At 44.1% G+C, this 27,757-nt stretch overlaps 1 protein-coding gene across 1 annotated transcript in view; it reads left to right on the plus strand.

The window, feature by feature from the left end:
- Window positions 1-26,425, plus strand: part of LOC110533321 (teneurin-2-like) — a 132,879-nt gene extending 106,454 nt beyond the window's left edge. The window contains exon 3 of the mRNA XM_021617428.2: window positions 25,989-26,425. Coding sequence (XP_021473103.2) covers window positions 25,989-26,323 — 335 coding nt within the window. The 3' untranslated portion in view covers window positions 26,324-26,425. The remainder of the gene's footprint in view (window positions 1-25,988) is intronic.
- The last annotated feature ends 1,332 nt before the right edge of the window (window positions 26,426-27,757 follow it).

Consider the following 27,757-nt stretch of genomic DNA (forward strand, 5'->3'; position numbering starts at 1 on the left):
TACATGGGGGACCAGTACCGAGTCCATGTGCAGGGGTACAAGGGAATTGACGTAGATATGTACATAGAGGTAGGGGAAAAAGGACTAGACAACAGGATAAGAAAACAAGAAAATGCTCATCTAGAAGTGGCGCTCCTAGTGGCCGGAGACTTTAATGCTGGCAAACTTAAATCTGTTTTACCTCATTTCTACCAGCATGTCACATGTGCAACCGCAGGAGAAAAAAACTAGACCACCTTTACTCCCCACACAGAGATGCATACAAAGCTCTCCCTCACCCTCCATTTGGCAAATCTGACCATTATTCTATCCTCCTGATTCCTGCTTACAAGCAAAAACTAAAGCAGGAAGTACTAGTGACTCGCTCAACACGGAAGTGGTCAGATGATGCGGATGCTACACTACGGGACTGTTTTGCTAGCACCTACTGGAATATGTTCTGTGATTCATCCAATGGCATTGAGGAGTATACCACCTCAGTCATCGGATTCATCAATAAGTACATCGATGACATCATCCCCACAGTGACCGTACGTACATATCCCAACCAGCATGCATGATGAGAGCACCAGCTGTTCAGGACGTCTGTGTGATAACGCTGTCGGTAGCCGATGTTAGCAAGACCTTTAAACAGGTCAATATTCACAAAGCCGCTGGGCCAGACAGATTCCCAGGACGTATACTTAAAGAATGTGCAGACCAACTGGCAAGTGTCTTCACTGACATTTTCAACCTCTCTCTTACTCTCTGTAATACCTATGTGTTTCAAGCAAACCACCATAGTCCCTGTGCCCTGGACTTCCTGATGGGTTGCCCCCAGGTGGTAAGGGTAAACAACAACACGTCTGCCACGCTGATCCTCAACACTGGGGCCCCTCAGGGGTGCGTGCTTAGTCCCCTCCTGTACTCCCTGTTCACCCACGACTGTGTTGCCAAACACGACTCCAACACCATCATTAAGTTTGCTGACGACATAACAGTGTAGGCCTGATTACCGATAACGATGAGACAGTTTATAGGGAGGAAGTCACAGACCTCCAGCCTATAGGGAGGAGGTCAGAGACCTGCACTGAAGTCTTGTTAGACTTCAGTGCAGCTTTTGACATTATCGATCGTAGCCTGCAGCTGGGAAAAACGTATATGTTATGGCTTTACACCCCCTGCATCAATATGTGGATAAAGAGTTACTTGTCTAACAGAACACAGAGGGTGTTCTTTAATTGAAGCCTCTCAAATATAATCCAGATAGAATCAGGAATTCCACAGGGTAGCTGTTTAGGCCCCTCACTGACTTCGAGTAAAGGCAGAGTGTCCATGTATGCGGATGACTCAACACTATACACGTCAGCTACTACAGTGGTGGGTGGCAGGGAATAAGTCAGCCCTAAGTATTTCTAAAACTAAAAGCATTGTATTTGGTACAAAACACTAACTAAACCCTAAACCTCAACTAAATCTTGTAATAAATAATCTGGATATTGAGCAAATTGAGATGACTAAACTGCTTGGAGTAATCCTAGATTGTAAACTGTCATGGTCAAAACATATTGATGCAGTACTAGCTAAGATGGGGAGAAGTCTGTCTATAATAAAGCTATGCTCTGCCTTCTTAACAACACTATCAACAAGGCAGGTCCTACAGGCCCTGCATCACACGCTCCTGCCATCATCACTCACACCTGCCCTCCCTCGTCACTCGCTTCAGCGTTATTGGACTCACCTGGACTCACTTGTTATTTCCTCCCCTATATTTGTCAGTTCCCTGCTCTGTTCCAAACACTGCTGCCGGGCCGGCAGGGTAGCCTAGTGGTTAGAGCGTTGGACTAGTACCCGGAAGGTTGCAAGTTCATATCCCCGAGCTGACAAGGTACAAATCTGTCGTTCTGCCCCTGAACAAGGCAGTTAACCCACTGTTCCTAGACCGTCATTGAAAATAAGAATTTGTTCTTAACTGACTTGCCTAGTTAAATAAAGGTACGCTTAAAATAAAAATTGTATTGTTTTTGTCTTTTGAATTTGTTTCTGACACTGTTCCTGTCTCGTCTCTGTCCGTTATAATTAAATATTTACTCCCCGTACCTGCTTCGTTTCTCCAGCATCATTCCGCGTGACAAAAATGCAGCCGCATTACGAAGCATCGGGGAGTACTGGCATGCCGGTCGGGATGGTGGCAGAGGCTCTGGGTCGCCACCGATGGAACTGGGGGTGCCTAGCCAGGTCATCGGGCTTCCACGCCCTAGCTGGCTTGAGAGGTTTCCTTGCCCTGGTTGGCTCGGATGGCGCCCATCCCACGTCGGGTCTCAGCCGGATCGTCAGTTCTTGTTCGCCCAGCCGGTCCAGGAGTTGTTTGTTTTGTTGGGGATCCCGCCATCGATGGAACCGGGGGTGCCTAAGCCAGACCGTCGAGCTTTCACGCCCTGGATGGCTCGAGAGGTTTTCCTGGCTCGGCGGCTTCCCATCCCTCGTCGCACATCACTGGATCATCGGGCTCCCCTTCTGCTGCGAGATCGACAGGCGTCTTGCCACAGCCGAATCGTCAGGCTCTCATGCCTCGGCTGGCTCGCCAGGCTCTCACGCTCCTGCCGGTTCGTCGGGTTCACACGCCCCAACCAGCTTGCCCAGCGCTCATGTCTCAGCCGGTTCACCCAGGTGGGACGCCGGGCGGCTTCCCAAGAGGGAGGGGTACTGTCACGTCTGCTCCCGCTCTTCCCTTCCCCTGGCGCTTGAGGGCGCCAGATTACCCTGCATCACACGCTCCTGCCATCATCACTCACACCTGCCCTCCCTCGTCACTCGCTTTGGACTCACCTGGACTCACTTATCACCTGTTATTTCCTCCCCTATATTTGTCAGTTCCCTGCTCTGTTCTCCGCTGCTGCATTGTATTGTTTTTGTCTTTAGAATGTGTTTCTGACGCTGTTCCTGTCTCGTCTCTGTCTGTTATAATGAAATGTTTACTCCCCGTACCTGCTTCGTCTCTCCAGCGTCATTCCGCGTGACACAGGGCAGCACGGCTGGCCCTTGGATGTACACAGAGAGCTAACATTAATAATATGCATGTCAATCTCTCCTGGCTGAAAGTGGAGGAGAGATTGACTTCATCACTACTTGTATTTATGTCTGTCTAAACTACTGGCACACAGCTCGGACACCCATGCATACCCCACAAGACATGCCACAAGAGTTCTCATCACAGTCCCCAAGTCCAGAACAGACTATGGGAGGCACACAGTACTACATAGAGCCATGACTACATGGAATTCTATTCCACATTAAGTAACTGACGCAAGCAGTAAAATTAGATTTAAAAAACAGACAAAAAAACACCTTATGGAACAGCGGGGACTGTGAAGCAACATAAACATTGGCACAGACACATGCATACACACACACACACACACCCACGATAACATACGCACTATACGTACACATGGATTTAGTACTGTAGATATGTGGTAGTGGTGGAGTAGGGGTCTGAGGGCACACAGTGTGTTGTCAAATCTGTGAATGTATTGTAATGTTTTTAATATTGTATAATCTGCCTTAATTTTGCTGGACCCCAGGAAGAGTAACTGCTGCTTTGGCAGCAGCTAATGGGGATCCATAATAAATATAAATACAAACAACCATCCCTCCCTCAATGTGAGCAAGACAAAGGAGCTGATCATGGATACAGGAAAAGGAGGGCCGAACAGGCCCCCATTAACATCGATGGGGCTGTAGTGGAGCAGGTCGAGAGTTTCAAGTTCCTTGGTGTCCACATCACCAACTAACTATCATCGTCCAAACGCACCAAGACAGTCGTGAAGAGGACATGACAACACCTTTTCTCCCTCAGGAGACTGAAAAGATTTGGCATGGGTCCCCAGATTCTCAAAAAATTCTACAGCTGCACCATCGAGAGCATCCTGACCAGCTGGTATGGCAACTGCTCGGCATCTGACCGTAAGGCATTACAGAGGGTAGTGCGTACAGCCCAGTACATTACTGGGGCCAAGCTTCCTGCCATCTAGGACCTATATACTAGGCGGTGTCAGAGGAAAGCCCCAAAAATTGTCAAGGACTCCAGTCACCCAAGTCATAGACTGTTCTCTCCGCCACCGCACGGCAAGCGGTAGGACCAAATGTCTAAGACCAAAAGGCTCTTTTTACAGCTTCTACCCTCATGCCATAAAACTGCTGAACAATTCATCAAATGGCCACTCGGACTATTTACATTGACACCCCCCCCCCCCCCCCCCCCCCCCCATTATTTTTACACTGCTGCTACTCGCTGTTTATTATCTATGCATAGTCACTTCACCCCTACCTACATGTACAAATTACCTCAATTACCTGTACCCCAGCACATTGACTTGGTACCGGTACCCCCTGTATATAGCCTCGTTATTGTTATTTTATTGTTTTTACTTAAGAAAATATTTACCAAATAAACTAAACTCTTTCTTGAACTGCATTGTTGGTTAATTAAGGGCTTTTAAGTAAGCATTTTAAGGTAAGGTTGTAATACCTGTTGTATTCGGCGCATGTGACAAATAAAGTTTGATTTGATAGATAATATACAGTATCAGCAGCGTATGTGATGAGTCTGAAGGGTTAGTGCAAAATGGGTCAATGCCGATATTCGGGGTAGCTATTTGGTTGACTACACTGAACAAAAATATAAACACAACGTGCAACAATTTAAAAGATTTTACTGAGTTACAGTTCATATAAGGAAATGAGTCAATGTAAATAAATTCATTAGATCCTAATCTATGGATTTCACATGACTGGGAATACAGATATGCAGATAACCTTAAAAACAGTAGGGGTGTGGATCAGAAAACCAGTCAGTATCTGGTGTGACCACCATTTGCCTTATGCAGCGAGACACATCTCCATCACATAGAGTTCATCAGGTTGTTGATTGTGGCCTGTGAAATGTTGTCCCACTCCTCTTCAATGGCTGTGCGAAGTTGCAGGATATTGGCGGGAACTGGAACACGCTGTCGTACACGTCGGTCAGGAGCATCGCAAACACGGTCAATGGGTGACATCTGGTTTGTATGCAGACAAAGGAAGAACTGGGACATTTTCAGTTTTCAGGAATTGTTTACAGATCCTTGTGACATGGGGCAATGCATTATCATTCTGAAACATGAGGTGATGGCGGTGGATGAATGGCATGACAATCGGCCTCAGGATCTAGTCACGTTATCTCTGTGGATTCAAGTTGCCATCGATAAAATGCAATTGTGTTCATTGTCAGTAGCGTATGCCTGCTCCTACCATAACCCCACCGCCACCATTGTGCACTCTGTTCTCAACATTGACATCAGCAAACTACTCACCCACACGACACCATACTTGCTGTCTGCCATCTGCCCGGTAGAGTTGAAACCAGGATTCATCCATGAAGGGCACACTTCTCCAGCCTGCAAGTGACCGTCGAAGGTGAGCATTTGCCCACTGAAGTCGGTTATGACGCCGAAATGCAGTCAGGTTAAGACGCTGGTGAGGACGACAGGCACGCTGATGAGCTTCCTTGAGACTGTTTCTGACAGTTTTTGCAGAAATTATTCTGTAGTGCAAACCCACGGTTTCATCAACTATCCAGGTGGGTCATCTCACACCACCTCGCAGCTGAAGAAGCCAGATGTGGAGGTCCTGGGCTGGCATGGTTACACATGGTCTGTCTGCATTGTGATGCCTGTTGGACTTACTGACAAATTCTCTAAAACAACGTTGCAGGCGGTTTATGGTAGAGAAATAAACAATGAATTATCTGGCAGCAGCTCTGGTGGACATTCCTGCAGTCAGTATGCCGATTGCACGCTCCCTCAAAACTTGAGACATCTGTGTTATTGTGTTGTGTGACAAAACTGCACATTTTAGAGTTGCCTTTGGGTAATGATCATGCTTCTAGTAATGATTAGCTTCTCATTGTGAGGAGGGGTGTGTCTCTTCGTTCGATTTTTTTTTTTTTTACAAACTAATTAGAAATTAGATGCTAAAATGTCTTGAGTCAATAAGTATTCTATCACTTTGTTATGTAAGTTCAGGAGTAAAGATTTGCTTAAAAAGTCACAAAATTTGCATGTGCTCACTCTAGTTGCAATAAAAGTGTTTAACATGATTTTTTGAATGACTACCTCATCTCTGTACTGCAGATATACAACTAAATGTTAGTCGATCAGTGAATTTCAAACACAGATTAAACCACAAAGGTTTTCTAATGCCTCGCGAAGAGGGGCACCTATTGGTAGAGGGTTAAAAGTTAAAAAGCACATATTGAATATCCTTTTGAGCTTGGTGAAGTTATTAATTACACTTTGGATGTGGTATGAATACACCTAGTCACTACAAAGATACAAGTGTCCTTCCTAACTCAGTTGCCGGAGAGGAAGGAAACCGAATGGCTGTGAAAGGAGAAAACTGAGGATGGATTGACAACATTGTAGTTACTCCACAATTGTAAGGATTGACACATGAGATGAGAAGCAGGTACAGGGAGTGAAGGTTTAATAGCTGACAGACATGAAACGGAACAGGAACAGCTTCTGGACAGGAACACATAACAACAATTAATGAGGACACCACCGAGGAACAGACAGATATACAGGGGTTAATCAACAAAGTGAAGGAGTCCAGGTGAGTCCAATGAGCACTGCTGCGCATAATGATGGTGACAGGTGCATGTAAAGAAGGGTAGCCTGTTGCCCTCGAGCGCAAGGGAGGGGAAGCGGGAGCAGGTGTGACACCAATACTAATCTAATTGACAGACTGAAAAGAAGGAGGCCTCTACAGAATGAAAATATTCCGAAACATGCATCCTATTTGGAGCAAGGCACTAAAGTAATATTTCAAAACATTTGGCAAAGCAATTCACTTTTTGTCCTGAATACAAAACGTTATGTTTAGGGCAAATCCAAAACAACACATTACTGAGGACCACTCTCCATATTTTCAAGCATAGTAGTGGCTGCATCATGTTATGGGTATGCTTGTAATTGTTTAGGACTGGGGAGTTTAAGAACACAAAAACGGAATGAAGCTAAGCACAGGCAAAATCCTAGAGGAAAACTTGGTTCAGTCTGTTTTCCACCAGACACTGGGAGATTAATTTACCTATAAGCAGGACAATAATCTAAAACACAAGGCCAAGTCAACACTGGAGTTGCTTACCAAGAAGAGAGTGAATGTTCCTGAGTGGCCGAGTTACAGTTTTGACTTAAATCTACTTGAAAATCTATGGCAAGGCCTGAAAATTGTTATTTAGCAATGATCAACAACCAATTTGACACAACCTGAATAATTGTATGAAGAATAATGGGAAAAGGTTGCACAATCCAGGTGTGGAAAGCTCTTAGAGACTTACCCAGAAACACTTGCAGCTTTAATCCCTGCCAAAGGTGTTTCTACCAATTATTGAATCAGGGTTGTGAATACTTATGTAAGTATTGCCTTGCTTGCTTCTCTTTCTCAGCTTCCTCTTTTGAGTTCCGGGGATTATGGGCATTTTCATCCAAATCAAAGTTATTTATTGCTGTTCTGATGTCCAGAAGCTGTTTTTGGTCATAGGAAATGACCGAAAACAGCTATGGAGAAACAAAGTTAAGATCAGCGTACAACAAAATATATTTTTATATAGGGGCCTCCCGAGTGGTGCAGTGGTCTAAGCCACTGTGCCACTAGAGATCCTGGTTCGGGAGACCCATGGGGCAGTGCACAATTGGCCAAGCGTCGTCCAGGTTATGGGAGGGTTTTGCCGGCAGGGATGTTCTTGTCCCATTGCGCTCTAGCGACTCCTGTGGCAGGCCGGGCGCAATGCACACTGACACAGTCGCCAGGTGTACGGGGTGTTTCTTCTGACACATTGGTGCGGCTGGCTTCCGGGTTAAGCGGGCATTGTGTCAAGAAGCAGTGCGGCTTGGCTGGGCTGTGTTTTGGAGGACGCACGGCTCTCGACCTTCGCCTCTCCCGAGTTCGTACGGGAGTTGCAGCAGTGAGACAAGACTGTAACTACCAATTGGATACCGTGAAAAAGGGGTAAAAATAAACAAATATCAGAATTCCTGCTGGGGAACACGTGTTGGCACCATGAGTCTCCATCATTGCCTTTCTGAGGAGAGGGCAAGCAGAGCATTTATGTTTCCATGTAGTTTTGTGAGCAGGCCAGTCCTGTATCTCCTCAGGACTACAGAGACCTCTTCCCTTGAGAAATGCTCTCTGGCTGCTTCTGCCTCATGTATGGCCATGCGGCATTGATATATTGATATCTGTTGAAGTACAGCAGCGAAAAAGGACTTGGCCTCAGAACACTGCAGCCGTGGGTCGTAATCTCATCTTGGCCCAATGGCCTTCCTGCCTCTACTGGCCCTGTAGTGTAGTATTGTCTCCAGCACAATCCAGGATATAGAACAAGAATAGGAGTTGTTCCGTTCTCCTCCAGATCTCTGCTATGAGCTAGCCTTAGTGGTACTCCAGTGGTATAGTGGTTTACAGCGTGTCATTAAGACTGGCTGCATTTCATATATCTTGACAATGGTTTACTAATGGAGGCTCAGATCTTAGTCAGTGGTGCTTTTAGGGGAGATCTGCGTTGATTTAGAAATGAGCTATTGTTCATGCCAAGGCGAGGGAGCCAGTGTAATTCCAGCTCCACAGTGCGTTTCCTTGCATTTCCAGAGGTGCTATTAGCTTCCTGGGTCCCAGTCAGACCCCACAGCAGTGGTTCCCTCATTACTTGTATAAGATGAACGATAATACACTAGAATGGGTGCAAATTAGCTTGGATTGGAAAATGAGCATGGTAGGGTACAGTAGCCCTTAATGTCTTTACCACAACTAAGCCCCTGTTGCTAAGATAATTAGCTTCGAGCAAGTAAAAGGTATGACTGGCTTTGTTCTTCCTCAACCTTTTTCATATCTTTTCAGCCATTTCGTTCTGTCTGAACTCAGATTTTTCTGAACAGTGTAGCAACTTCAACTCCAACAAAAGTTGTTTAAATGAATGTTTTTTTTTATTAAGACCTTGTCGATGTTCAACTCCTCTCCTTCTCCCAGTCCTCCTACAGCCTACGCTCTACTAACTACATCTCCCTTTCTGTTCCCCCATCCTGCTCCAACTCTGGCTTCAAAACATTTCAACACTCTGCTGCAACTGACTGGAATAAACTCTTAACAGGATTTAAAACTCAACCAATTAATCTCCATCCCTAGTTTCATTATCAGTTTACATGACCTGGTTATCCTGCGACTGCTTTTAGAGTCAGTAGCTATTATTTGTGTCCCCTGTTTGTTTTTTTAACGCTATGTGTTGCAAATATGTTTTTTTTTAGGCAATTTCTGTTATTGCATGGAGTTTTTTTTTTTTTGCTGCACAGTTATTACCCTATTTTAGTAAGTCGTTATTGTAAAAGAGAATGTATTGTCAATGACTTACCTGGTTAAATAAAGTTCAAATAAAAGCCAGAGAGCAATGCATCTTGTTAACCATTAACCTCCAAGCTATTGTTGTCCAAATCAGGTGTACATGAAATACTGAGTAATACTCATCCACTTGTTCTCATCCACTTGTAAAAGTGCTGCTGGGAGCTCTTCATCTGAGACATGAAAAAGGGAACACAGCAATATGTGACCCAATTTGAAATTCTGTTTATTTTTATTTTTTTACATTGGGTAAAAGTAGAGACTCGAAGCTACAAAATGGTATATCATACACTACAGTTGAGGAACAATGGGGAAAGTATTTCATGAACTTTTGAGAAAATTATACAGCTAGCTAAGCTAACAGTACACTTAAACTTGTAATGAAAACTATTCCTGACAAAATTCTAAACGTATATCTGAAAATGTAGTTAGACTCTTACCTGTAGCTACAGCTTGTTTAGCCTGTTGTTGTGTTAAGTTACTCCAGTCAACCATGTGGTATAAAGTAACGTTAGTCCATGACAACTTTTTCCCACTTTGTCGATAGAGGCTGCTAAATTCTGGGAAGCAATGTTGTTGAGAGCAGTAGCAACACTTTTGCAGTTCTCTATGGCTAATGTTATATATTTTTAAAACAGCCGCAGTACCAAGGATTATCTACTAGACATACTGAGCAGCTCATGTGATAGACAGAAGCGTGCTACATGGCAGACCAATCCAAACTCCTCTCTCGGGCATGTTCAGCCCATCCATTATCTCAGCCAATCATGGCTAGTGGGATGGTTCCTGACTTTTTCTGTGGCTAAACCAACGAGTCTCGTAGTTTAACAAGTTTTTTTTGTATTTACAGATGACATACACATTTGTTATTAAGGCACATGAAAGTTCACATGTTGCATTTCTGCAACAACAACAAAAATATAATAAGTTCAAATGCCTCTCCTGTGAAGTAGTGACGTGCGACATACGCATCGTTTCCTGAAACGAGTCACATATGACAGTGATGGTGGGAGCTGCTTCCTCGTCTGAGAAGATAAGGGAACACAGCAGTGTGACGGTGGGAGTGGAACCCCGATACAGTGATGGAGAACTCTGAGTTCAACGACAAGACGGCCTACAGGGAGGAGGTGAGGGCCCTCGGAGTGTGGTGTCAGGAAAAATAACCTCACACTAAGGAGATGATTGTGGACTTCGGGAAACAGCAGAGGGAACACCCCCCCCCCCTATCCACATCGATGGAACAGTAGTTCAGTAGAACTCTGAGTTCTCCATGGGCTGGAGAATACACTTCAGGAAACACACTCGAAGGGCAATCTCATGAATAAAAGAGACAATCTGCTGAACAAATAGGCGACGAGCAGAAGACACTGTGGCATGACCTCAATGGGCATCCGTTAGGTTGAAACTCCGTCCCACAGACTCTGATCTGACTGAAAAGCAATGTGCCAACACGCTCTATGTGAAGTGACTGAGGATCAGAGAGCATGTTAAATGCAGCCACAAGGACATGATGGGGATGATCATTGTCACTGCGTGAACACGAATGAGAGAGATTAGACACTGTACAGCTGATTAGATATCAAATATGTGCCATGATCACAGTTTAATAAGAAACTTTTTGCTCTTTTTGCCTAGGAAATGCAGATACATGACATTGATTAGAACCAGGCATGCCAAGCCTGAATCCCGCTTGATGTTCAGACTTAAGTGCCTACGCCTACGTCATTTATGCCTCCAAAACTTCTCTCCCCTTCTGCGTCTTGTTTTTTTCTCAACTCAAATCAGGGAAAATGCAGTGAAGCATGAAAGGAGTTCTGGGACAGAAAATGAAAGAAACATATTCAATTTCATTACAGTTATGAGCTTTCATTAAGGTCTGTTCTCCTGTGTACCTGAGAACGGAAGAAGTTTCAGAGAAAGCGACTGGGAGTCCACCGTTTCAGCTCAGCAGGGATTTTTCTTTGGAACAAAATCTCTGGCATTATTACTTATATGAACAACCCAGACTTGCCTAGGGCTCTCCAGAATTTAGATTTGTGCTATGAGGCTCAGGTTGTTCTTTGTATCATTCTGAGAATAAATTGATTTTGTCACAAGAAATATTGGGTGTCTTTTTCAATCAGCGCTACTCAGCTCAGCCAGCGTTACTGGCTCCAAGCTCCAAGCTCCAAGCTCCAACACAAATGTTTTTCATCATGTTTGTCACTGGACACGGCCCGTACCGCTGTAGTTTCAGTCATGTGCAGTTAGATCTGACAGACCTGGTCACCTCAGCTAACCCACTCATGTTATCTCTCTTGCAGACCGCAAACACTCTGCCTATCCTGGTCACCTCAGCTAACCCACTCGTGTTATCTCTCTTTCAGACCGCAAACACTCTGCCGGTCCTGGTCACCTCAGCTAACCCACTCATGTTATCTCTCTTGCAGACCGCAAACACTCTGTCTGTCCTGGTCACCTCAGCTAACCCACTCGTGTTATCTCTCTTGCAGATCACAAACGCTCAGTCTGTCCTGGTCACCTCAGCTAACCCACTCATGTTATCTCTCTTGCAGATCGCAAACACTCTGCCTATCCTGGTCACCTCAGCTAACCCACTCATGTTATCTCTCTTGCAGACCGCAAACACTCTGCCTATCCTGGTCACCTCAGCTAACCCACTCATGTTATCTTGCAGATCACAAACACTCTGCCTATCCTGGTCACCTCAGCTAACCCACTCATGTTATCTCTCTTTCAGACCGCAAACACTCTGCCTATCCTGGTCACCTCAGCTAACCCACTCATGTTATCTCTCTTGCAGATCACAAACACTCTGCCTATCCTGGTCACCTCAGCTAACCCACTCATGTTATCTCTCTTGCAGACCGCAAACACTCTGTCTGTCCTGGTCACCTCAGCTAACCCACTCGTGTTATCTCTCTTGCAGATCACAAACACTCAGTCTGTCCTGGTCACCTCAGCTAACCCACTCATGTTATCTCTCTTGCAGACCGCAAACACTCTGCCTATCCTGGTCACCTCAGCTAACCCACTCGTTATCTTGCAGATCACAAACACTCTGCCTATCCTGGTCACCTCAGCTAACCCACTCATGTTATCTCTCTTGCAGACCGCAAACACTCTGTCTGTCCTGGTCACCTCAGCTAACCCACTCATGTTATCTCTCTTTCAGACCACAAACACTCTGCTTGTCCTGGACATGCAGCTCATTTGCATATGCATAAGGCCATCAATCAGGACGTTTGAGAGCCCTGAAAGGAGACGAGTGAAGTAATGTCGTACCTGCTGGCATGCGAACAATGCTGTGTTGCCATAGAAACAGATCTCTCTACAAATGACCTTGCCTCCTCCTCTCTCCTATTTCAGCACCTCGTTGAAAGGAGCTGTTGGCTCGCAGGGCCTGAGTGTTTGTGGATATGTAAAGTGTGTGCACCGACACTGGGACTGAGGGAGATTCTGGGCCGTGACTAAAATGTGTTTGTCAGAGAAATGACCTTGTCTTTCTCCCTCATTAATCAATCGAAGCTTGGTGTCAAACATCTGGTCTGTATCATCAGTTTTGCACACCTGTGTTTGCTATTCTGGTTAAACAAAAGTCCAGATAGGTGCTCTGGTTTGGTGGCTTCGTAAAGGCCACCATGGCTTCTTTTTTTTTGCCTTTACCTCCCTTATGTCACCTCATTTGCTCACATCGTATATAGACTTGTTTCTACTGTATTATTGACTGTATGTTTGTTTTACTCCATGTGTAACTCTTGTGTTGTTGAATGTGTCGAACTGCTTTGCTTTATCTTGGCCAGGTCGCAAGTGCAAATGAGAACTTGTTCTCAACTTGCCTACCTGGTTAAATAAAGGTGAAATAAATTCAATTTTAACATTTTAAAAAAGAGCTCAGTTGTTTTCAGTTGAGAAATAGAGTGAAAGGGCTTCTGTGACATCACCATTATCATTCTAATTGTATAGTTTTTTTCCCCCCACATCTTAGCGTGTGTGAATAAGAATGCCGTAGTTTTACAAATTACAACCATACCAGATGAAATATCCAGTTCGGTACAGTACACAGAATCATTTGTGACTGATGGTAGAGTTGTGCTGTCTTCTTGCTTTACCCACCCAGCCTACGTGGAGCTGGGCCCCAATCGTCATCAGTTATTTCCTGTCAGGTATGCACTGCACAGGACTGTGCCACAGTCACGCGGGACCAGTATCCCCTGCATCTGTCCTTCCTGCTCTGCCAAATCTTTCTTACTGTACCTGTTGAGCACCAGTAAAGAGCACTCCAGTGTCCCGTCCCAAGTGACCAAACCAACTCCCCTTACCCCTTCTATGAGTGGATCCAGATACTCCTCCCACATTTTTGTTGTTTTAGTATCGATAGTGTTTACATTAATTGTGTTAAAATTTGTATCATGCCCGTGTTAAACGCTGTAATATTTCATACACATTTTACACCATTCTAATCTAATATTCACAAGTGTACAAGGTGTCTTGTCTGGAAATCCCAGAGCTTTCGATCTGAGATTATGAGCTGTGTACAATCATCTCATGTTTTGCTTGTCTGTACAGTACACACATACGTCCACGTTGATCCTGGTGACTTCTCCTTTATGATTGATATATCCCATAATTGTACTGTGATAACTATTCCTGATATCTTAAAGGTACAGTACGTACAGTACATACTGTACTGGACAACCCGTTGTCCTTTCTAAGACTGTTCCTTTAATGTTGTTTATCATTAATTCACTGCAGTTATCTATAATGAGCTCATTTTATTCATTTTTATTCCTACTTTTCAGCTGATTGCAAGAGATTTGCATTCACAGCATTGTTTTAATTAGTGCAGCGAAAAACGTATTGGTTGATCCTTTTTGTTTCTTATCCTGAAGCTGAAACCATTGCTGTTGTTCTTCTCATTTCCGGTTATTTGTTTTGACCTGGCACCCATGTCCACTCTACACATGACATTTTATTCACTTAGCAGACACTCTTATCCAGAGCGACTTACAGGAGCAATTAGGGTTAAGTACTTTGCTCAAGGGCATATTGACAAACTTTTCACCTTTCGTTACTGGCCCAAGTCTCTTGACCGCAAGGCTACCAGCCACCTTGCGTAAACTAATGTAGATTTAGCCACAGGTCTCCCTCGGACTGGCTGTCTCGACACATAGTTTAAGTACCTTACTAAGGGATTGTTTATGAGATGCGGGAGGTTGTAGTTTTCACATTGACATGCAGCAGTGCAGCAACTATTAATTCTCTGTCCATTACTCAGAACTGCCACCTTTTCCCTTCTCCCACCAACACATACACCTGGTGGTTGATCCTGTGTGTTTGTGATTGTTGTTAAGAGCAGAGTCCTGTTCCATGTTATTGCTGACGCATTTCTCTTTCCAGAAAGCAGGGCTGTTACGTTGACCGTATTTATGCCACACGAGCAGTCAGTCGTCGTCGTCACGGTAACTAGGCTTCTCCAAAACGGTGTTCTGATTCTGATGATGGTCATTAGTAGCCTGCCGAACTTGCTAATGGCCAGTTGCTAATGGCCGGTACTCAGCGCTCTATTGTGTCTCTAATCACTCTGACATCAATGCAAACGCAATTAAAAATCAAATCAAACACTTCATGAGAGCCCTGGCGTTCAGAGTTTGAGCGGAATAGGATCACCTGTTGCGAAGCGAGAACCAGCTCCTCATAGCTGGTTGATTCATGGAGTTAAATACATGTTCCTGTTGCGCAACATTTCTACAGGCTTTGCTATGCAATTGTGTGAGAAAAGAGTTGTGATGGCTTCTATTAAAAAGAGGAGGATTCCATCAACTTTCTATAGGCTAAGCCTACTATATTTATTTATCACTTTACCTAATATTAAGGACATTGCTTTTCTTTACAGCCTACTTGGCTGGCATGAAAATTAACTGTGGGAAAAGGGTCCTCCATTGGCTATTCAAGTACATAGTCTTTTCATCCCTCTGCCCCGTGTTCCGACAGGTGCATGATAACGGCCCATTCTAAATCAAAACTCATTTCACACTATTTATTTAGTATATGTAAAGACCCGTGCTTAATCCGTAAATCGGGAGGTGCCAGAACAAAATGTGAGCTCAAGAGGGGAGGGGGGGGGGGTGACCTGGAGAACTCTGAGGTACCGGAACACATGAGTGATTGCTGTTTAGCAGTCTGATGGCCTTGAGATAGAAGCTGTTTTTCAATCTCACGGTCTCAGCTTAGATGCGCCTGTACTGAGCTCACCTTCTGGGTGATAGCAGTGTGAACAGGCAGTGGCGAAGTGAAGTGGAGATGTTGTTTCCCACCTTCACCACCTGGGGGCGGCCCGTCAAAGTCCAGGACCCAGTTGCACAGGGCGGGGTTGAGACCCAGGGCCTCCAGTTTGATAATGAGCTTGGAGGGTACTATGGTGTTGAATGCTGAGCTGTAGTCAATGAACAGCATTCTTACATAGGTATTCCTCTTGTCCAGATGGGATAGGGCAGTGGGCAGTGTGATGGCGATTGCGTCATCTGTGGACCTGTTGGGACGGTATGCGAATTGAAGTGGGTCTAGGGTGGCCGGTAGGGTGGAGGTGACATGATCCTTGACTAGCCTCTCAAAAGCACTTCACGATGACAGAAGTCAGTGCTACGGGGCGGTAATCATTTAGTTCAGTTGTCTTTGCCTTCTTCGGTACAGCAACAATGGTGGCCATCTTAAAGCATGTGGGAACAACAGACTGGGATAGGGAGCGATTAAATATGTCCGTAAATACACCAGCCAGCTGGTCTGCGCATGCTCTGAGGACGTGTCTAAGGATGCCGTCTGGGACAGCAGCCTTGCGAGGGTTAACACGTTTAAATGTTTTACTCACGTCAGCCACGGAGAAGGAGGGGGGCCCACCATGACAGGAGACTGGCAGAATCTTTTTTAATATCGCACAAATTATCGAAATACTTTAACAAACTAAGAATCTGAGATCAATAAAAACAACCTTGTCTTGAATCCGCCAATAGCCAATAATCAATAGCCCAGGTGTGTGGAGACACACATTTTGTAGGCTACAATATGAGGAGGAAATGATAGTCCTAAAAAAGGCTTTCTATTTTCACTGACTCTGATGCGCAGCTCGCTCGCCGGTGACGGTCGATGCGTTCGTGTCAAAAGCTGATCTCTCCCTCTCTTTCTCACTCTCTCTCTCTCTCTCATTTTACTTTGTCAAACAATATTTTAAAGTCAGTGGAGGCTGCTGAGGGAAGGACGGCTCATAATAATGACCGGGATGGAGTCAATGGATTGGTATCAAACACATGGTTTTCAAGTTTGATACCATTACATTTATTCCGTTCCAGACATTATTATGAGCCGTCCTCCCGTCAGCAGCCTCCACTGTTGAAAGTGTATCAAATATTTTGGTAGCCTTCAGACAGATTAGTCTTCTCTTTTCAGCAAGAGCCATTTGCTTTCCACCCTGTGTTTTCACACGATTGTATTTTAAATATTGCTAAAGGCCTGTTTTGTCTGCATGCTGTTCGCTGACAAATTTGCCACGCATTCCCGACTGTAGGCATGCCTTATTATTGGGTTACATACCATTCACAGTTAGGCTATATTTAAAGAAGTTGGCTATATGTACAGACCAGATTAAATTGAGAATACTGGGCGAGAATATTATCAAGTGCTCATCAAATTGTGAATGAGAGACTGATGAAGTGTGTACAGCCTGCAATAAAAACAGAGCAGAGCGCTTCCCTTTCAAGCAACTTTATTCAAATCATAATTTGTTGCATCATTTAGCCTTAGAATGTATTAGAAAACAGAACAAATAGCCAAACATTTGTATCACATCTAAAGTTGCATAAATAACTCAGAATGAAGCATATAGGAGGACCTGTTTATTTGTTAAACTCTCAACACAGAATAGCCGCATGTGCACACTCCCTCAAATCGTTTGGGGAAAAATATTAGTATTTTTTAAATGTAGATGTTCCGAAGGTCCATATCAGTGGCTTGTAGGCTATGCATAGCAGCCGGAGATGCATAGCAGCCGGAGATGCATAGCAGCCGGCGATGCATAGCAGCCGGAGATGCATAGCAGCCGGCGATGCATAGCAGCCGGAGATGCCTAGCAGCCGGAGATGCTAAACACATTTACAGACTTGCTCAAATGCGTTGGTACCCTGGCAGCTCATTGAAATAATGCTTCATTCCTCCTGAAGAGTGATGCAATTCAAAGCTATTTTATCATGTATACTTGCATGCCTTTGGTTTGTCATAGAATAAAACAAAGAAGCTGTGAAATGATATGAACTATTGCTTATTCTACAAAGATATTCTAAAAGGCCTGGACACATTTGTTAGTACCCCTTAGAAAAGATAATAAATAATTGAATTATAGTGATATTTCAAACTAATTTGTTTCTTTAATTAGTATCTTTAACACGTTTCCAATCTTGTAATCAGTCATTCAGCCTATTTAAATGGAGTAAAGTAGTCACTGTTCTGTTTGGTATCATTGTGGTCACAACACTGAACATGGACCAGAGTAAAGTAGTCACTGTGCTGTTTGGTATCATTGTGGTCACAACACTGAACATGGACCAGAGTAAAGTAGTCACTGTGCTGTTTGGTATCATTGTGGTCACAACACTGAACATGGACCAGAGTAAAGTAGTCACTGGGCTGTTTGGTATCATTGTGGTCACCACACTGAACATGGACCAGAGTAAAGTAGTCACTGTGCTGTTTGGTGTCATTGTGGTCACCACACTGAACATGGACCAGAGTAAAGTAGTCACTGTGCTGTTTGGTATCATTGTGGTCACCACACTGAACATGGACCAGAGTAAAGTAGTCACTGTGCTGTTTGGTATCATTGTGGTCACCACACTGAACATGGACCAGAGTAAAGTAGTCACTGTGCTGTTTGGTATCATTGTGGTCACCACACTGAACATGGACCAGAGTAAAGTAGTCACTGTGCTGTTTGGTATCATTGTGGTCACAACACTGAACATGGACCAGAGTAAAGTAGTTACTGTGCTGTTTGGTATCATTGTGGTCACCACACTGAACATGGACCAGAGTAAAGTAGTCACTGTGCTGTTTGGTATCATTGTGGTCACAACACTGAACATGGACCAGAGTAAAGTAGTCACTGTGCTGTTTGGTATCATTGTGGTCACAACACTGAACATGGACAGAGTAAAGTAGTCACTGTGCTGTTTGGTATCATTGTGTGCCAAACTGAACATGGACCAGAGTAAAGTAGTCACTGTGCTGTTTGGTATCATTGTGTGCCAAACCGAACATGGACCAGAGTAAAGTAGTCACTGTGCACCACACTGAACATGGGCCAGAGTAAAGTAGTCACTGTGCTGTTTGGTATCATTGTGTGCCAAACTGAACATGGACCAGAGTAAAGTAGTCACTGTGCTGTTTGGTATCATTACCACACTGAACATGGACCAGAGTAAAGTAGTCACTGTGCACCACACTGAACATGGGCCAGAGTAAAGTAGTCACTGTGCTGTTTGGTATCATTGTGGTCACAACACTGAACATGGACCAGAGTAAAGTAGTCACTGTGCTGTTTGGTATCATTGTGGTCACCACACTGAACATGGACCAGAGTAAAGTAGTCACTGTGCTGTTTGGTATCATTGTGGTCACCACACTGAACATGGACCAGAGTAAAGTAGTCACTGTGCACCACACTGAACATGGGCCAGAGTAAAGTAGTCACTGTGCTGTTTGGTATCATTGTGGTCACCACATTGAACATGGACCAGAGTAAAGTAGTCACTGTGCTGTTTGGTATCATTGTGTACACCACACTGAACATGGACCAGAGTAAAGTAGTCACTGTGCTGTTTGGTATCATTGTGGTCACCAAACTGAACATGGACCAGAGTAAAGTAGTCACTGTGCTGTTTGGTATCATTGTGTGCCAAACCGAACATGGACCAGAGTAAAGTAGTCACTGTGCACCACACTGAACATGGGCCAGAGTAAAGTAGTCACTGTGCTGTTTGGTATCATTGTGTGCCAAACTGAACATGGACCAGAGTAAAGTAGTCACTGTGCTGTTTGGTATCATTACCACACTGAACATGGACCAGAGTAAAGTAGTCACTGTGCACCACACTGAACATGGGCCAGAGTAAAGTAGTCACTGTGCTGTTTGGTATCATTGTGGTCACAACACTGAACATGGACCAGAGTAAAGTAGTCACTGTGCTGTTTGGTATCATTGTGGTCACCACACTGAACATGGACCAGAGTAAAGTAGTCACTGTGCTGTTTGGTATCATTGTGGTCACCACACTGAACATGGACCAGAGTAAAGTAGTCACTGTGCACCACACTGAACATGGGCCAGAGTAAAGTAGTCACTGTGCTGTTTGGTATCATTGTGGTCACCACATTGAACATGGACCAGAGTAAAGTAGTCACTGTGCTGTTTGGTATCATTGTGGTCACCACATTGAACATGGACCAGAGTAAAGTAGTCACTGTGCTGTTTGGTATCATTGTGGTCACCACACTGAACATGGACCAGAGTAAAGTAGTCACTGTGCTGTTTGGTATCATTGTGGTCACCACACTGAACATGGACCAGAGTAAAGTAGTCACTGTGCTGTTTGGTATCATTGTGGTCACCACACTGAACATGGACCAGAGTAAAGTAGTCACTGTGCTGTTTGGTATCATTGTGTACACCACACTGAACATGGACCAGAGTAAAGTAGTCACTGTGCTGTTTGGTATCATTGTGGTCACCACACTGAACATGGACCAGAGTAAAGTAGTCACTGTGCTGTTTGGTATCATTGTGGTCACCACATTGAACATGGACCAGAGTAAAGTAGTCACTGTGCTGTTTGGTATCATTGTGGTCACCACATTGAACATGGACCAGAGTAAAGTAGTCACTGTGCTGTTTGGTATCATTGTGGTCACCACATTGAACATGGACCAGAGTAAAGTAGTCACTGTGCTGTTTGGTATCATTGTGGTCACCACACTGAACATGGACCAGAGTAAAGTAGTCACTGTGCTGTTTGGTATCATTGTGGTCACCACACTGAACATGGACCAGAGTAAAGTAGTCACTGTGCTGTTTGGTATCATTGTGGTCACCACACTGAACATGGACCAGAGTAAAGTAGTCACTGAGCTGTTTGGTATCATTGTGTACACAACACTGAACATGGACCAGAGTAAAGTAGTCACTGAGCTGTTTGGTATCATTGTGTACACAACACTGAACATGGACCAGAGTAAAGTAGTCACTGAGCTGTTTGGTATCATTGTGGTCACCACACTGAACATGGACCAGAGTAAAGTAGTCACTGTGCTGTTTGGTATCATTGTGTGCCCCACATTGAACATGGACCAGAGTAAAGTAGTCACTGTGCTGTTTGGTATCATTGTGTACACAACACTGAACATGGACCAGAGTAAAGTAGTCACTGTGCTGTTTGGTATCATTGTGGTCACCACACTGAACATGGACCAGAGTAAAGTAGTCACTGTGCTGTTTGGTATCATTGTGTACACAACACTGAACATGGACCAGAGTAAAGTAGTCACTGTGCTGTTTGGTGTCATTGTGTACACAACACTGAACATGGGCCAGAGTAAAGTAGTCACTGAGCTGTTTGGTATCATTGTGGTCACCACACTGAACATGGACCAGAGTAAAGTAGTCACTGTGCTGTTTGGTATCATTGTGTACACAACACTGAACATGGGCCAGAGTAAAGTAGTCACTGAGCTGTTTGGTATCATTGTGGTCACCACACTGACCATGGGCCAGAGTAAAGTAGTCACTGTGCTGTTTGGTATCATTGTGGTCACCATACTGAACATGGACCAGAGTAAAGTAGTCACTGTGCTGTTTGGTATCATTGTGGTCACCACACTGACCATGGACCAGAGTAAAGTAGTCACTGTGCTGTTTGGTGTCATTGTGTGCATCACACTGAACATGGAGAGAGTAAAGTAGTCACTGTGCTGTTTGGTATCATTGTGGTCACCACACTGAACATGGACCAGAGTAAAGTAGTCACTGTGCTGTTTGGTATCATTGTGGTCACCACACTGACCATGGACCAGAGTAAAGTAGTCACTGTGCTGTTTGGTATCATTGTGTGCATCACACTGAACATGGACAGAGTAAAGTAGTCACTGTGCTGTTTGGTATCATTGTGGTCACCACACTGAACATGGACAGAGTAAAGTAGTCACTGTGCTGTTTGGTATCATTGTGGTCATCACACTGAACATGGACAGAGTAAAGTAGTCACTGTGCTGTTTGGTATCATTGTGGTCACCACACTGAACATGGACCAGAGTAAAGTAGTCACTGTGCTGTTTGGTATCATTGTGGTCACCACACTGAACATGGACCAGAGTAAAGTAGTCACTGTGCTGTTTGGTATCATTGTGGTCATCACACTGAACATGGACCAGAGTAAAGTAGTCACTGTGCTGTTTGGTATCATTGTGGTCACCACACTGACCATGGACCAGAGTAAAGTAGTCACTGTGCTGTTTGGTATCATTGTGTGCATCACACTGAACATGGACAGAGTAAAGTAGTCACTGTGCTGTTTGGTATCATTGTGGTCACCACACTGAACATGGACAGAGTAAAGTAGTCACTGTGCTGTTTGGTATCATTGTGGTCATCACACTGAACATGGACAGAGTAAAGTAGTCACTGTGCTGTTTGGTATCATTGTGGTCACCACACTGAACATGGACAGAGTAAAGTAGTCACTGTGCTGTTTGGTATCATTGTGGTCACCACACTGAACATGGACCAGAGTAAAGTAGTCACTGTGCTGTTTGGTATCATTGTGGTCACAACACTGAACATGGACCAGAGTAAAGTAGTCACTGTGCTGTTTGGTATCATTGTGGTCACCACATTGAACATGGACCAGAGTAAAGTAGTCACTGTGCTGTTTGGTATCATTGTGTGCACCAAACTGAACATGGACCATAGTAAAGTAGTCACTGTGCTGTTTGGTATCATTGTGTGCATCACACTGAACATGGACCAGAGTAAAGTAGTCACTGTGCTGTTTGGTATCATTGTGTGCCAAACTGAACATGGACCAGAGAAAGCTAAGGAGATATTTGTCTGAGGAGAAAATAATAGACATTGCAATGTAAAGGTAAAGGCTACAAGACCATCTCCAAGCAGCTTTATGTTCCTGTGACAAGAGTTGCAAATATTATCAAGAAGTTTCAGGTTCATGGAACTGTAGCTAACCTCCCTGGGCGCGGCCGCATTAGGAAAATCGATCACAGACTCAACAGAAGAATAGTGTGAATGGTAGAAAAAGAACCAAGGATAACTGTCAAAGAGATACAAGCTGAACTCCAAGGTGAAGGTATGTCAGTTTCTGATCCATTGCTTTTTGAGCTGAAGAAGACCCAGAAGTGCTACACTTTTGAAAGAAAAACATAAACAAATCCAGACTGGAATTTGCTAAAATGCATATTGACAAGCCACAATCCTTCTGGTAGAATGTCCTTTGGACAGATGAGTCAAAACTGGAGTTCTATGTTCACAGCCGGAAAGAAATTAAGCTTTCAAAGTAAAGAACACCATACCTACCTACAGTGAAACATGGAGGAGGCTTGGTTATGTTTTGGGGCTGCTTTGCTGCGCCTGGCACAGGGTGCCTTGAATCTGTGCAGGGCACAATGAAATCTCAAGACTATCAAGGCATTCTGGAGCGAAACGTACTGCCCGGTGTCAGAAAGCTCTTTCTCAGTCGCAGGTCATGGGTCCTGCAACAGGATAATGACCCAAAACACACAGCTAAAAGCACCCAGGAATGGATAAGAACAAAACATTGGACTATTCTGAAGTGGCCTTCTGTGAGTCCTGATCTGAATCCTATCGAACATCTATGGAAAGAGCTGAAACTTGCAGTCTGGAGAAGGCACCCATCAAACCTGAGACAGCTGGAGCAGATTGCTCAGGAAGAGTGGGCCAAACTACCTGTAAACAGGTGCAGAAGTCCCATTGAGAGATACAGAAACCATTTGATTGCAGTGATTGCCTCTAAAGGTTGTGCAACAAAATATTAGGTTAAGGTTCCCATCATTTTTGTCCATGCCATTTTCACTTGTTTTATTATTTACAATAATATAATTATTTACAATAATAACATCTACAGTGGGGCAAAAAAATATTTAGTCAGCCACCAATTATACAAGTTCTCCCACTTACAAAGATGAGAGAGGCCTGTAATTTTCATCATAGGTACACTTCAACTATGACAGACAAAATGAGAAAATAAAATCCAGAAAATCACATTGTAGGATTTTTAATAGATTTATTTGCAAATTATGGTAGAAAATAAGTATTTGGTCACCTACAAACAAGCAAGATTTCTGGCTCTCACAGACCTGTAACTTCTTCTTTAAGAGGCTCCTCTGTCCTCCACTCGTTACCTGTATTAATGGCACCTGTTTGAACTTGTTATCAGTATAAAAGACACCTGCCACAACCTCAAACAGTCACACTCCACACTCCACTATGGCCAAGACCAAAGAGCTGTCAAAGGACACCAGAAACAAAATTGTAGGGCCGCACCAGGCTGGGAAGACTGAATCTGCAATAGGTAAGCAGCTTGGTTTGAAGAAATCAACTGTGGGAGCAATTATTAGGAAATGGAAGACATACAAGACCACTGATAATCTCCCTCGATCTGGGGCTCCACGCAAGATCTCACCCCGTGGGGTCAAAATGATCACAAGAACGGTGAGCAAAAATCCCAGAACCACACGGGGGGACCTAGTGAATGACCTGCAGAGAGCTGGGACCAAAGTAACAAAGCCTACCATCAGTAACGCACTACGCCGCCAGGGACTCAAATTCTGCAGTGCCAGACGTGTCCCCCTGCTTAAGCCCGTACATGTCCAGGCCCGTCTGAAGTTTGCTAGAGAGCATTTGGATGATCCAGAAGAAGTTTGGGAGAATGTCATATGGTCAGATGAAACCAAAATACAACTTCTTGGTAAAAACTCAACTCGTCGTGTTTGGAGGACAAAGAATGCTGAGTTGCATCCAAAGAACACCATACCTACTGTGAAGCATGGGGGTGGAAACATCATGCTTTGGGGCTGTTTTTCTGCAAAGGGACCAGGACGACTGATCCGTGTAAAGGAAAGAATGAATGGGGCCATGTATCGTGAGATTTTGAGTGAAAACCTCCTTCCATCAGCAAGGGCATTGAAGATGAAACGTGTCTGGGTCTTTCAGCACGACAATGATCCCAAACACACCGCCCGGGCAACGAAGGAATGGCTTCGTAGGAAGCATTTCAAGTTCCTGGAGTGGCCTAGCCAGACTCCAGATCTCAACCCCATAGAAAATCTTTGGAAGGAGTTGAAAGTCTGTGTTGCCCAGCAACAGCCCCAAAACATCACTGCTCTAGAGGAGAACTGCATGGAGGAATGGGCCAAAATACCAGCAACAGTGTGTGAAAACCTTGTGAAGACTTACAGAAAACGTTAGACCTCTGTCATTGCCAACAAAGGGTATATAACAAAGTATTGAGATAAACTTTTGTTATTGACCAAATACTTATTTTCCACCATAATTTGCAAATAAATCCATTAAAAATCCTACAATGTGATTTTCTGGATTTTTTTTTCTTCTCATTTTGTCCGTCATAGTTGAAGTATACCTATGATGAAAATTACAGGCCTCTCTCATCTTTTTAAGTGGGAGAACTTGCACAATTGGTGGCTGACTAAATACATTTTTGCCCCACTGTAAAGCCAGGTCTGACTCCTATTAAATATGGAATAAACAATGGTGGATGCAAATTAGTTTAGTCAGTTTCATGTTATTTAAAAGAAAATTGTGCCTTCTTCGTTTTTTTGTTGACGGGTACCAGCAAATTTGAGCACATCTGTATGTTAATTAATGGTCAATTACCGTGAGAACAGCAGTTATTTGAATGACAATCACCAGCTGACAAAATATCATGACCGCCACAGCCCTACTCCCGCACCCCCCTCAAACTTCACATAATACTATCACTTGAAATACTATTTATTTAAAATCCTGCTCCCCAACACTGCTTCATGCTCCCCGGTTTTCAATTCATCCTATACAAGCCATGGGCTATTTTGACATATAACCTGGACCATTGGTATATCTCATCTCTTTATTTCTGTTATGTGTCATTTCTCACTCTTTCACATCTCTCTGGCAATGGAACATATCGACCGGTCAGACAAATGTGTCATAATGAAAATTACATCTCTGCTCCATTTCCCACCACTGATCTCATTGTTTATCTTCAGATCTGCATAGTTGGTTTTCTCTTGGTTTTATTCCTGGAGTTTCTAAATAGCTCTTTGTGTATAGTGTGGCTTCTGAGCTTGCATATGGTGCCCTTTATCTCAGATCCTGTTTTTAAGGAAATGCAAACATTAACACACCTAAATGTCACTTCTCCTTTTTATGCCTGCTTTAGCTTGCCAACCCCAAGAAATCTCCTAGAATAAAATGTCTGGGTTAACTGGGTTGTTGCTGTTCTCAGGGAGCTTCACGCTGGCGGAGCTGGGAGTGAGTGACCAACAGGCCCAGACCCAGACCCAGACCCAGCACCAGGCTGCCTACCACTCCTCTCACTCGGAGCTGGGCTTGCTGCAGCGGGGCTACTCCCTCAGCGCCGGCTCCGATGCAGACTCCGACCCGGAGGGGGCCATGTCCCCGGAGCGCGCCGTACAGCTGTGGGGGGGTCACGCGATCAAGTCCCGCCGCAGCTCCGGCCTCTCCAGCAGGGAGAACTCAGCCCTCACACTCACCGACTCCGACAACGAACACAAGTCTGACGACGAGTCAGGTAGGACAGAGATTGGGGGAGGGACATAATTATGAAGCCGAGAGGGAAATGTGGTGGGGGTGGAAGTCTTCATCTCTCTATCCCCCTACCTAAAACTTTCTAACTACTACCTAATACTACCTAATACTACCTAATACTACCTGACACCTACCTAATACAAACTAATACTAACTAACCCCCACCTAATACTACCTAATACTACCTAACCCCTACCTAATACTACGTAATACTATCTAACCACTACCCAATACTACCTAATACTACCTAACCACTACCTAATACTACCTGACCACTACCTAATACTACGTAATACTATCTACCCACTACCCAATACTACCTAATACTACCTGACCCCTACCTAATACTATCTAACGCCTGCCTAATACTACCTAATACTACCTAACCCCTACCTAATACTACCTAATGCTACCTAACCCCTACCTAATACTACCTAACCCCTACCTAATGCTACCTAATATTATCTACCCCCTACCTAATACCACCTAATACTACCTAACCCCTACCTAATACTGTCTAACCCCTACCTAATACTACCTAATACTACATAACCCCTACCTAATACCACCTAATACTACCTAACCCATACCTAACCCCTACCTAATACTACCTAACCCCTACCTAATACTACCTAATACTACCTAACCCCTACCTAATAATAATGCCTAACCCCTACCTAATACTACCTAACCCCTGCCTAATACTACCTAATACTACCTAACCCCTACCTAATAATACTACCTAACCCCTACCTAATACTGTCTAACCCCTACCTAATACTACCTAATACTACATAACCCCTACCTAATACCACCTAATACTACCTAACCCCTACCTAACCCCTACCTAATACTATCTACCCCCTACCTAATACTACCTAACCCCTACCTAACCCCTGCCTAATACTACCTAACCCCTACCTAATACTACCTAATACTACCTAACCCCTACCTAATAATAATGCCTAACCCCTACCTAATACTACCTAACCCCTGCCTAATACTACCTAATACTACCTAACCCCTACCTAATAATACTACCTAACCCCTACCTAATACTGTCTAACCCCTACCTAATACTACCTAATACTACATAACCCCTACCTAATACCACCTAATACTATCTAACCCCTACCTAACCCCTACCTAATACTACCTAACCCCTACCTAATACGACCTAATACTATCTACCCCCTACCTAATACTACCTAATACTACCTAACCCCTACCTAACCCCTGCCTAATACTACCTAACCCCTACCTAATACTACCTAATACTACCTAACCCCTACCTAATAATACTGCCTAACCCCTACCTAATACTACCTAACCCCTGCCTAATACTACCTAATACTACCTAACCCCTACCTAATAATACTGCCTAACCCCTACCTAATACTACCTAACCCCTGCCTAATACTACCTAATACTACCTAGCCCCTACCT

This window comes from Oncorhynchus mykiss, chromosome 10, assembly GCF_013265735.2.
Source record: "Oncorhynchus mykiss isolate Arlee chromosome 10, USDA_OmykA_1.1, whole genome shotgun sequence".
Taxonomy (NCBI): domain Eukaryota; kingdom Metazoa; phylum Chordata; class Actinopteri; order Salmoniformes; family Salmonidae; genus Oncorhynchus; species Oncorhynchus mykiss.